The sequence below is a fragment of the Herpailurus yagouaroundi genome, unplaced genomic scaffold, assembly GCF_014898765.1.
Source record: "Herpailurus yagouaroundi ecotype Mexico unplaced genomic scaffold, PumYag 29, whole genome shotgun sequence".
NCBI lineage: Eukaryota > Metazoa > Chordata > Mammalia > Carnivora > Felidae > Herpailurus > Herpailurus yagouaroundi.
In genome coordinates, this window is record NW_024412377.1 from 95,074,415 (window position 1) to 95,086,916 (window position 12,502).

Here is a 12,502-nt window from a genome sequence, read left to right on the forward strand (position 1 = left end):
TTTTTGGGACAGAGAGAGACAGAGCATGAACGGGGGAGGGGCAGAGAGAGAGGGAGACACAGAATCGGAAACAGGCTCCAGGCTCTGAGCCATCAGCCCAGAGCCTGATGCGGGGCTCGAACTCACGGACCGCGAGATCGTGACCTGGCTGAAGTCGGACGCTTAACCGACTGCGCCACCCAGGCGCCCCTTTGCTGCACTTTTTAAAAATACCTAGTCATTTTGCGTAACCATCCAAAACCATCTTTGCCCATTACTCATGTCATCTGACCTGTGTCATAAGTTCAAAACTGAGAGGCACCTTTGGGCATTTTCCAGGGTTAGGCTTCCTTACTGTTGTAGATGTCAGTGAAATAGAAGAGGTACTTTTGAACAATATATTTTAATTCTCATAGCTCTTCGAGGTAAATACCATAGTTCATCATATCTAATACACTATTGATTATAATTATTTTACATACCTCTCAGGAAAAAAAATCTGCCAATTACATGTCACTCACCAATGGTAAGATACATTCTGAGTACAGGGACATGAAAATGTGAAATAATGTTCATCTTAGAGTCCATGAGATACAGTTTGTCATCTCCATTTTACAGGCGAGGGAGGAAATTGAGATGAGAGAAATTAAATGACTCAGCCAGAGTCCCACAACTAGTGAGTGGTGGTACTGGAGCTGTAACTGGTCAGCTTGATTCCAAAAGCTGTGCCTTTTCACTGGACTTGTCCCATGGAACCCAGGACATGACACACAAGAGATGTCTAGAATCTGATGGTACCAGCTATCACATGAGCACATTATTCACATTACCAGAAAATTTCCTCCTTAAAGCTTTAGAGATCATAGACTTTATTCAGGGACCTTAATATGTTAGCTGAGCTACAGACAAGAAAGTTACAGTATCCCATGCTAGACAACTGACCAAGGAAAACACTCAGAAATAAAAATTACTACAAATATTGAAGAATGTGTACCAGCCCATCTATCCAAAATGGTATGCTAGCCTGTGATTAAATTCACAACACTATTTTTTAAATCTTATATTAGCTTGAGATATAATCCCTTTACTTCTGTTATGTTTAAAAGTAGATATTTATAACCTACTCCCACAAATGATGCTGAAAGCACAATGCTTGAAATACACACTTTAGTTATGTCTGATTTGATTAATACATCCTCATATTACACATCAACTCCAGTACAAAGAATAGTTTGATAAAAATTAAAATTCTCAAGGTTTTGTTATTTGTTCAAGAACTTATTCAAGAACTGATTGAGTACAAATTAAATCACAACTCTACATTGTAACTCACCTTTTCTGACATATAAGGTTAACAGTACTCACCATCAGCATAAAGTCCTTTGGGATTATCAGGACAAGATCTGGACAGATGTCCCATTTCCCCACAAACAAAACATTTTGCAAAAGGAAATTCACCTGTAAGGATCAACATTTCCTATTAAGTTGGCTAAGTATAGAACAAGTCATGTAATTCATATTATTTTAAATACTCTGAAAACCCCTATTTTTAATACAACTTAGAATTCAGTCTTGATTTCAAAATATTAAGTGGCATACTCATGATAAATTCTGTCCAGAAAAAAAACCCAGTTGGTTACGTATTGGCCACTTCTGACATTAACCAAATCAAAAACCGATAGAAAACGTACCAAGAGCTGGGTCTACTTTGGCTTTGCACTTGGTTATTTCATGCTCTGTGGACCCACACCGGTAACATATTCCAGTGCCCATATCCTGATTCTCAAGGGCGGCTGGGCAATCTGCAATTCCATGGCCAGGTTTTCTACAATGGAAACATACCTGAGAAAACAAAATATGAGTTTCCATGTTGCAAATCTACAGTGGCTTTATCAATGCTTGTTATAAAAAATATCTTTAAAACATTTGTCATTTGTGGGGCACCAGGGTGGCTCAGAAGGTTGTGTGTCTGCCTCTTGATTTTGGCTCAGGTCATGATTTCTCAGTTCATGAGACTGAGCCCTGTGTAGGGCTCCGCTATAATAGCAAGGAGCCTGCTTGGGATTCTCTATCCTCTCTCTGCCCCTCTCCCGCCTCACATTCTCTCTCTCAAAATGAATAAATAAACATTAAGAAAAAAAAAAAAAGGGGGCGCCTGGGTGGATCAGTCAGTTAAGCGTCCAACTCTTGATTTTGGCTCAGGTCATCATCTCATGATTCATGGGACTGAACCCTGGTCAGGCTCTGTGCTAACAGTGCAAAACCTGCTTGGGATTCTCTCTCCTCTCTCTCTCTCCTCTGTCCCTGTCCCCTTGAGCACGCACACATGCTTTCTCTTAAACTTAAAAAAAGATGCTTTACAAATCTAGTACACAAGAGCAATCATACTCTGGCATATATATATATATATATACATACATACACACACATACATACACATACACACACATACGTGTGTGTGTGAATGTATGAATAATAGTTTTGACTTACATAAAGTAACCGTTTGGTGGAAGCAATGATCTTACCATTGCATTTTTCTTTGCTGCTTGTCTTTTTAGTCTTCTTCCTTCCCGGCGACTATCTTTCTTTAAAGCAACTGCAATTTCTTCCCTTACCTCCTGATTGTCTGTTGCTATCCTCTCTCCATTATGAACCATCTGTGGGTTTTGCCTTAAGTATTCCAGGAATCCATTTACATCTTCATTTAAGTACTCCTTTTTCTTTTTGTTCTTTTTGTGTTTTGCTTGAGGCGTATCATTTTTAGCAGAGAGCCTATTGGCTTCAAGTTGTTTACTCTTTGGTAGGTTTTGGCCTTCTCCCTCAAGGGACCCCTTCTTCATGTCCTCCCATGATGTTGCAGCCAAAGGTCTCTTGCTACGTGTGGTAGTAACTCGTGCCCACCTGGTCATGATTTCATCAAAGTTACCTTATCAAACTTTAAGACAAGCATGGCTGGTTAATAACCATTTAAAAAAAAACCCACTAAATATACATAGTGTATCACATTATGCCTATATGTTGACGCTTTAATTATTAAAACTTTTTACTTCGTGTATATTTAATTCTGTAACATGCTGCATAGATATGCCTATGAAGTAAATCTAGCCCTTACCAGAGAAGCTACCACATCAGATAAAGAAACACAGGTATATAAATGCTTAAAACTGCAAAACAATTCAAGAAAAAAATTACTTTGTAAAATATTATGTATCACATAGTAATACAAGTGAATGAAGTTACCTTCCCAATTCTGAAGGTTTCCTGGCTGTTTCCCCTCTGTAAGTCCCAGGTCTACTTTCTCCCCATCTCTACTATTGCTTAGTCTGTCAGTTCAAAGCAATCAATTTGCATAGCAAATTAAGTATACAGAAATCCTGTCCTTGACGCAAAGTTTGTCATTACAAGTCTTCCCAATAGACTGACAAGTAAGTGTTTGCGGTCACGTGATAATGCTGGTCTTCTAATTACAGAATAAACTGCTTCCAGCCCAGCGGTTTCAAATCATTTTCAATTAAGCCGCGCCCCTTTTAGGGCGGCACCCCGTGTACCAAACAGAGTTAAAACTTCAGCTCTCGTCCTCAGTAACATCCGCAACACAAGCCGAAGGGTGGGATCAGTGAATAGGTCAGACGTTGCACGCTACTCTACATGCCACGCGCGCACACTCATCATTGCAGAGCCTGCGACTATCACAGTAGGGGCTGGAGCTATTCAGGAGGTGGACTAGCATCACCCTGAGTACCCGTGAAGGGGGAAGCTTTGGGTATGAAGGCTGAGGCGGCGGGACCCACTCCCACGGCGGGGGCCCCAGTGGGGCTAGACGCGCCAGCTCAGGCAGTGAGCACCCCACAGCTGAGGCCGACCCCTGCGCCCGCGCCCTCAGCGGGCCGCGCAGCTCGGCATTCCAAACCCATCTGGCGCTGAGGGCTGTTGGGGGCCTAGCAGTCAGTCGCTGTGCCTTCCCATCACGTCCCTGGGAACGAACGGGAGGACTCCACGGCATCTGGCGGTCCCGGGGTCCTATCTCGCTCAGCCGTGCACAAATTCTTACCGCGCATGAATCCTCCAGGACAGCCGAGTTAGCGAACCAGAGAAGTCTGTCCCCCTGCGACCGAGTCGGCACTGGGGACCGGAAATACGTTGTCGCTGAGAGCGCGTCACTTCCGGCGGGCCAAGCTGGTCCTGAAGGCAGGTGCTAGGGTCTCTTCCCGGGCGGGTAAATGAATATGAGTAAATATTTGTGGAGCGTCTAGCGTTTGAAAGGTGCAGCGCTGCCCAACGAGGACACAGAGATGAAGTGTGTCTGGAACCCACAACTAGTTGGAAGAGATGCACGGAAGGATTGGGGGGAGGCGGTGGAAAACACTGGGAAGACTTCCTTGAGAAGGTGACCTTTGAACTGTACTTTGAAAAGCAAAAATCTGGTGAAATTTGGGGCGGGAGTGAGTTAAGGGCTTTCCAGGCAGATGTTAGGTAAAGTCTTAGCATAGTGGTAGTGGGTCACTGTGATAGAAATATAAAAGAGACGTTTAGGGCCCTAGTTGGTGGAAGTCGGTGACTAATTGTCCTGCCACTGCTAGTTCAGTGGAAATAATTCTAGTTTGTAGTCAGACAAGTTCTCTTTAAGAGGAAAACCCTAGCCTTTTAATTCATTGTCTCAACAACCTCTCCCAAACAGCTACCACCACAAGTTGTACTTTGTGGGAAAGATGGCATTATTACACCCACTCAGTTCACTGGGTCTGCCACTTTGATGCCCAGCATCGTGATCAATCCATTTTACCCCTTAAGTGTCTGTCCACTTTATCTCCACTGCCACTGACTTTGTGCCAGGCTTCATCTCATCTCACCTGGATTACTGGTAGCTGGTCTGGGCATCCACTTTTTTCACCACTTCTTGGAATCCCTTTCCATGCCTTAGCCAAGTGAACTTTTAAAGATGTAAATCAGATTGTTATTCTTCTGCTTTAAATCCTTTAATAGTTTCCTGTTGTTCTTAAGATGAACTCCAACCTTAACTTGGTATTAAATCCTTGACTACTTCTCTATCCTCAGCCTGCGCAATTTCCTCTTCTTTGACCAGTTTCTCAGTTTCTCAAATGCTGCATGTACCTTGCTATCTCCAGGCCTTTACATATGCTGCTCTCTTTGTATGGTGCTTCTTTTCTTCTAGTTAAGTATTTCATCTTCAGGGCTTTACACATTAGATTCTTAAGTAAGCTTTCCTGTACCCCTCCCTTACCCCCCCCCCCCCCCCGCCATTAGACCAATCCCCTATTGTAAGCTCATGGCAATCTTTGTTTACAGTGCTTCAAATTAGTAATTACATAATTAATTGTGAATAAGTTGTTTATTGTCTTCCCACTGCCTAGTATATATAGTTGGTGCTCAGTACGTTTTTGTTAACTAAGTGAAGAGTAAGTACGTTTCAATGCTTGTTACAGCAAAGTCGAAAGTGACCTGGTTTTCTTTAGGAGGAAAGATTAAAGTCCATGTTGTAGGGATACTAGGATTTGGTATGGTGAATATCAGAAATATCCTAGGTCTTACAGTGGGGGAAGTTTTAAAAGGTAAAAAATTCCTCCAGCTCTTGAAGAGAGGGAGCTTCCTAAAAGTTGTATGATCATCCTCTTCATACCATGTTCTCAACCAGCTGGCTTCAAGGTCTAAGCACCAACCTAGTGACATTTCATAAAGAGGTTTTCTTTTGTAGAAGCCAGGTACTTGCATGTAATGTACACCACTAGAGGGTGCATTCAACTAAAACTTGTCTTTTTAGTATTATGTTGAATTTTAAACTCGAAAATTATTCATTTCCTGGCAGTGAAAGAACATGATCTCAAATTGTTTTTGTGGAAATACACCAAGTGAAGATTAGTAATTAAGTAAATAGGTCATAGAAATGCTGTGGGGTTCAGAAGAAAATATTACTGTCAATACTAATAATAGCTAACTTTCATTGAACATTTTATAGGTACCTAGCACTGTGTGCTGAATGCTTTACAATCATTGCTTCCTTCACCCAGTATCCTGAGAGGTAGGTACTATTCTCCATTTTTACAATGAAGAATCAAGCTCATAAAGATGAAGTAACTCACCCAATGTCACACATCTAGTAAGAGGTAGAGTCAGGACTTGAACCAAGATCCCTGTTCAAAAGTGTGAGCTTCCCTACATTGCAGTACTGCAGGGGATTGCCTGCCTGCCTGTTTGACCCACTTTAAAACAGACTTAAGTTATCCGTGCCCATATAATACTTTATTTTCTTAGGATGTATTCACTTTTAGAGTGGAAGGTATTATCTTTTTATTAAGTCTTATCTATTCAGATATTATTGAAATACTACAAATATGCTATTTTCATAACACTATCATCCACAGGGTAAATGTTAAGTGAGGCGCTAAAGTTTTGGTTATGAAGTGCTGAAGTACCTCATTTTTAGAAAATTGTGAAGTGTATTATGCATACAGAAAGCAATATAAAACATCTGAAGTAATTACAAAACACAAGTTCATGTAAACACTACCCAGCTTAAGAAGCTGACCATTGCCAGATTATCTTAGTGTAATTTTTTACATGGGCAACACATTTTTATGTTTCAAACAAAATAGTTATGATGATATAAGATTTCTATAAACCAACTCTCATCCTGATAACTAGAAATTCTGGGAATAATATAAAATTCACTGTGTGAGGATCCTGAAGAGTAAATAAAAGCAGACCCTTGTGGAAGGGAGTCAAACTTTGAAGAAGCAACTAGCACATGGGTTAGTGTGTGTGTGTGTGTGTGTGTGTGTTTGCCCTGAAAATGGGCCACTGTCAAAAAGTGCATGAGCAGTTAAAACTGTAACAGAAAGCCTGCTGGGCGCCTGGCTGGCTCAGTTAAGTGTCTGACTTCAGCTCAGGTCATGGTCCCATGGCTCCTGAGTTCGATCCTCATGTCGGGCTCTGTGGGGACAGCTCAGAGCCTGGTGCCTACTTCAGATTCTGTGTCTTCTCTCTCTGCCCCAACCCTGCTCATGCTCTGTCTCTCTCTCAAAAATGAATACATGTTAAAAATTTTTTTTAAAAATTTTAAGAAAGCCTGCCATCATTTTTCTGGCTGCAGGAACCAGAGGAAAAAGGCAATTAACAGCCATACCAGGATAGTGAGGGGGAATTTTGAAAGGGAGAGAACCATAAAAAGGATGCTTCTACTTCTATACATGAAGTGTTGAGCTAGGCTCTGACTCCACATGCACAAGACAAACTCAGAGGCTTAAAGAAATGAACTGAGATTTGAATGGCCACTCAGAAAAAATGAGACAAAGCCCGTAATGCCAGTCTAAACAAGTTAATTGCCTTCTTAAATGTTTTTTTCATGAGGAGTAAACCAATTCAGAGTATATACAAAATAACATCCACAATGTCCAGGATAAAAATCCAGAATGTAAACTTAGCATTGGTTCAGTGATACTTTGAATTCTGGTCTTCCATAATTTGCCTGCTACTACTTATTTTTTAAGTCTTCAAATAGCTGATCTATGCTTTATAGATGGATTCAGTGGGCGACACAGGGTGGAGTGTGCTGAATTCATCTTACCTGAAATTGGAACCGCTCCCATTAGAATTTTGAAGCTTCACTCTTTTTTTTTTTTTTTATTTAAAAAAATTTTTTGATGTTTTTTTTTGAGAGAGACAGCTTTGGGGGGGGGGGGGGGGGGGCGGGGAGGGGCAGAGAAAGAGGGAGACACAGAATCTGAAGCAGGCTCCAGGCTCTGAGCTGTCAGCACAGAGCCCGACGCAGGGCTTGAACCCATGGACTGTGAGATCATGACCTGAGCCAAAGTTGGATGCTCAACCGACTGAGCCACCCAGGCGCCCCTTGAAGCTTCACTCTTGATTAGATTGTCTCAGAGTGAGAGGTGCTTGGATAAGCCTAGATGCTGCAGAACTAGGAGTGTCTAAGGCCCAGCCTCAGGGAGCTGGCCCTCTGAGTCTCAAACCAGTGTGAGCAGCTTCAAAACAAGCTGTTTGGGGTAACTGGGTGGCTCATTCGGTTAAATGTCTGACTCTTGATCTCAGCACAGGTCATGATCTCACAGTTCATGGGTTTGGGTCCCACACTGGGCTCCACTGACAGCGTCAAGCCTGCTTGGGATTCTCTCTCTCTCTCTCTCTCTCTCTCTCTCTCTCTCTCTCAAAATAAATAAATGTAAAAAACAAGCTGTTTAACTGTAATTTGGAATGGAAGATAGTGAATCTAGAAAGGATGGGTGGGACCAGATTTTGTCAATTCAAGTGTTTTTTTAATGCTAAATCAAAGTGTTTGCATTTTGGGGCACCTGGGTGGCTCATTTAGTTAAGTATACGACTTTAGCTCAGGTCATGATCTATCTCAAGGTTCAGGAGTTCAAGCTTCGCATCAGGCTCTGTGCTGACAGCTCAGAGCCTGGAGCCTGCTTCTGGATTCTTTCTTTCCCTCTCTCTCTGCCCCTCCCCAACTTGTGCTCTCTCTGTCTCTCTCTCAAAAATAAACAAACATTAAAAAAAAACAAAAAACAAAATGTTGGCATTTTGTCCTTGACAGCTTAAGCAATGAAGAACTATACATATTTTTTTAGATTATACAGTGCGTCTCCTAAGATAGATGTAGAGAAGAGGGTTACGTACAGTACAAACGTGTACCCAGTGCAGTGTTCAGAACACTGACACCTGCTGAACTTCTTTGGACTCTATAGAAAAATACATGTAGAGAGAGAGAGGAAAATAATTAATGACCTTACTGTTGGAAATAAAAAAGAGGTCCAGACCAGTGACATTCTAACAGCTGCTTTCTTCAGAATCTGTCAATCATTTAAGCTGCTTTAGAACCCTTACAATAAGGCTAATGGGTAAAGAAATTGAGTTCCTTTTTTCTTCTTTCAGCATTTTACAAATGCTCTTTAATGAATATGCTTTACATTTAGAATTATTTTTTTAGGTTTTTATGTTTTATTTTTATTTTTTTTAATATATGAAATTTATTGTCAAATTGGTTTCCATACAACACCCAGTGCTCATCCCAAAAGATGCCCTCTTCATTACCCATCACTCACCCTCCCTCCCTTCCACCCCCCATCAACCCTCAGTTTGTTCTCAGTTTTAAAGAGTCTCTTATGCTTTGGCTCTCTCCCACTCCCTCTTTTTTTTTTTTTTCCTTCCCCTCCCCCATGGTCTTCTGTTAAGTTTCTCGGGATCCACATGAGAGTGAAAACATGGTATCTGTCTTTGTCTCTGTGACTTATTACACTTAGCAGAACACTCAAGTTCCATCCACATTGCTACAAAGGGCCATATTTCATTATTTCTCATTGCCACGTGGTACTCCATTGTGTATATAAACCACAATTTCTTTATCCATTCATCAGTTAATGGACATTTAGGCTCTTTCCACAATTTGGCTATTGTTGAGAGTGCTGCTATAAACATTGGGGTACAAGTGCCCCTATGCATCAGTACTCCTGTATCCCTTGGGTAAATTCTAGCAATGCTATTGCTGGGTCATAGGGTAGCTCTATTTTTAATTTTTTGAGGAAGCTCCACACTGTTTTCCAGAGTGGCTGCACCAGTTTGCATTCCCACCAACAGTGCAAGAGGGTTCCCGTTTCTCCACATCCTCCCCAGCATCTATAGTCTCCTGATTTGTTCATTTTGGCCACTGACTGGCGTGAGGTGATATCTGAGTGTGGTTTTGATATGTATTTCCCTGATGAGCGATGTTGAGCATCTTTTCATGTGCCTGTTGGCCATCTAGATGTCTTCTTTAGAGAAGTGTCTATTCATGTTTTCTGCCCATGTCTTCATTGGATTATTTGTTTTTTGGGTGTGGAGTTTGGTGAGCTCTTTATACATTTTGGTTACTAGCCCTTTGTCTGATATGTCATTTGCAAATATCTTTTCCCATTCCTTTGGTTGCCTTTAAGTTTTGTTGATTGTTTCCTTTGCTGTGCAGAAGCTTTTTATCTTCCTGAGGTCCCAATAGTTCATTTTTGCTTTTAATTCCCTTGCCTTTGGGGATGTATCAAGTAAGAAATTGCTGCGGCTGAGGTCAGAGAGGTCTTTCCCTGCTTTCTCCTCTAGGGTTTTGATGGTTTCCTGTCTCACATTCAGGTCCTTTATCCATTTTGAGTTTATTTTTGTGAATGGTGTGAGAAAGTGGTCTAGTTTCAACCTTCTGCATGTTGCTGTCCAGTTCTCCCAGCACCATTTGTTAAAGAGACTGTCTTTTTTCCATTGGATATTCTTTACTGCTTTGTCAAAGATTAGCTGGCCATACTTTTGTGGGTCTAGTTCTGGGGTTTCTATTCTATTCCATTGGTCTATGTGTCTGTTTTTGTGCCAATACCATGCTGTCTTGATGATTACAGCTTTGTAGTAGAGGCTAAAGTCTGGGATTATGATGCCTCCTGCTTTGGTCTTCTTCTTCAAAATTACTTTGGCTATTGGGGGCCTTTTGTGGTTCCATATGAATTTTAGGATTGCTTGTTCTAGCTTCGAGAAGAATGCTGGTGCAATTTTGATTGGGATTGCATTCAATGTGTAGATAACTTTGGGTAGTATTGATATTTTAACAATATTCTTCCAATCCATGAGCATGGAATGTTTTTCCATTTCTTTATATCTTCTTCAGTTTCCTTCATAAGCTTTCTATAGTTTTCAGCATACAGATCTTGTACATCTTTAGTTAGATTTATTCCTAGCTATTTTATGCTTCTTGGTGCAATTGTGAATGGGATCAGTTTCTTTATTTGTCTTTCTGTTGCTTCATTATTAGTGTATAAGAATGCAACTGATTTCTGTACATTGATTTTTGTATCCTGCAACTTTGCTGAATTCATGGATCAGTTCTAGCAGACTTTTGGTGGAGTCTGTTGGGTTTTCCACGTATAATATCATGTCATCTGCAAAAAGTGGAAGCTTGACTTCATCTTTGCCAATTTTGATGCCTTTGATTTCCTTTTGTTGTCTGATTGCTGATGCTAGCACTTCCAACACTATGTTAAACAACAGCAGTGACAGTGGACATCCCTGTTGGTTTCCTTATCTCAGGGGGAAAGCTCTCAGTTTTTCCCCATTGAGGATGATATTAGCTGTGGGCTTTTCTAAATGGCTTTTATGATGTTTAAGTATGTTCCTTCTATCCCGACTTTCTCGAGGGTTTTTATTACAAAAGGACGCTGAATTTTGTCAAATGCTTTTTCTGCATCGATTGATAGGATCATATGGTCCTTATCTTTTCTTTTATTAATGTGATGTATCACGTTGATTGATTTGCGAATGTTGAACCAGCCCTGCATCCCAGGAATGAATCCCACTTGATCATGGTGAATAATTCTTTTTATAAGCTGCTGAATTTGATTTGCTAGTATCTTATTGAGAATGTTTGCATCCATATTTATCAGGGATATTGGCCTGTAGTTCTCTTTTTTTGCTGGGTCTCTTCTGGTTTAGGAATCAAAGTAATACTGGCTTCATAGAATGAGTCTGGAAGTTTTCCTTCCCTTTCTATTTTTTGGAATAGCTTGCGAAGGATCGGTATTATCTCTACTTTAATTGTCTGGTAGAATTCCCCAGGGAAGCCATCTAGTCCTGGACTCTTATTTGTTGGGAGATTTTTGATAACTGCTTCAATTTCTTCACTGGTTATGGGTCTGTTCAACCTTTCTATTTCCTCCTGATTGAGTTTTGGAAGTGTGTGGGTGTTAAGGAATTTGTCCATTTCTTCCAGGTTGTCCAGTTTGTTGGCATATCATGTTTCATAGTATTCCCTGATAATTGCTTGTGTTTCTGAGGGATTGGTTGTAATCATTCCATTTTAATTCATGATTTTATCTATTTGGGTCACCTCCCTTTTCTTTTTGAGAAGCCTGGCTAGAGGTTTATCAATTTTGTTTATTTTTTCAAAAAACCAACTCTTGGTTTCGTTGATCTGCTCTACAGTTTTTTTAGATTCTATATTGTTTATTTCTGCTCTGATCTTTATTATTTCTCTTCTTCTGCTGGGTTTAGGCTGCCTTTGCTGTTCTGCTTCTATTTCCTTTAGGTGTGCTGTTAGATTTTGTAGTTGGGATTTTTCTTGTTTCTTGAGATAGGCCTGGATTGCAATGTATTTTCCTCTCAGGACTGGCTTCGCTGCATCCCAAAGCGTTTGGATTGTTGTATTTTCATTTTCCTTTGTTTCCATATCTTTTTAAATTTCTTCTCTAATTGCCTGGTTAACCCACTCATTCTTTAGTAGGGTGTTCTTTAACCTCCATGCTTTTGGAGGTTTTCCAGACTTTTTCCTGTGGTTGATTTCAAGCTTCATAGCATTGTGGTCTGAAAGTATTCATGGTATGATGTCAGTTCTTGTATACTTATGAAGGGCTGTTTTGTGACCCAGTATTTGATCTATCTTGGAGAAGGTTCCATGTGCACTCGAGAGGAAAGTATATCGTGTTGCTTTGGGATGCAGAGTTCTAAATATATCTGTCAAGTCCATCTGATCCAATGTATCATTCAG

At 40.7% G+C, this 12,502-nt stretch overlaps 1 protein-coding gene and 1 long non-coding RNA gene across 3 annotated transcripts in view; one reads left to right on the forward strand and one right to left on the reverse strand.

The window, feature by feature from the left end:
* The window catches only part of ZCCHC9 (zinc finger CCHC-type containing 9), an 8,451-nt gene extending 4,300 nt beyond the window's left edge, over positions 1–4,151 (reverse strand). Inside the window, exons 1-4 of the mRNA XM_040449585.1 lie at positions 4,031–4,151; positions 2,505–2,914; positions 1,671–1,821; positions 1,345–1,437 (exon numbers count right to left, since the gene is read on the reverse strand). Of these exons, the coding sequence (XP_040305519.1) occupies positions 1,345–1,437; positions 1,671–1,821; positions 2,505–2,888 (628 nt within the window). The 5' untranslated portion in view covers positions 2,889–2,914; positions 4,031–4,151. The remainder of the gene's footprint in view (positions 1–1,344; positions 1,438–1,670; positions 1,822–2,504; positions 2,915–4,030) is intronic.
* LOC121013782 (uncharacterized) overlaps positions 4,133–12,502 on the forward strand; it is a 51,679-nt gene continuing 43,309 nt past the window's right edge. Inside the window, exons 1-2 of one of the 2 annotated variants that reach the window (XR_005782922.1) lie at positions 4,133–4,366; positions 5,954–6,016. This is a non-coding gene — a long non-coding RNA (uncharacterized LOC121013782). The remainder of the gene's footprint in view (positions 4,367–5,953; positions 6,017–12,502) is intronic. The other variant, XR_005782923.1, reaches the window with a different exon arrangement.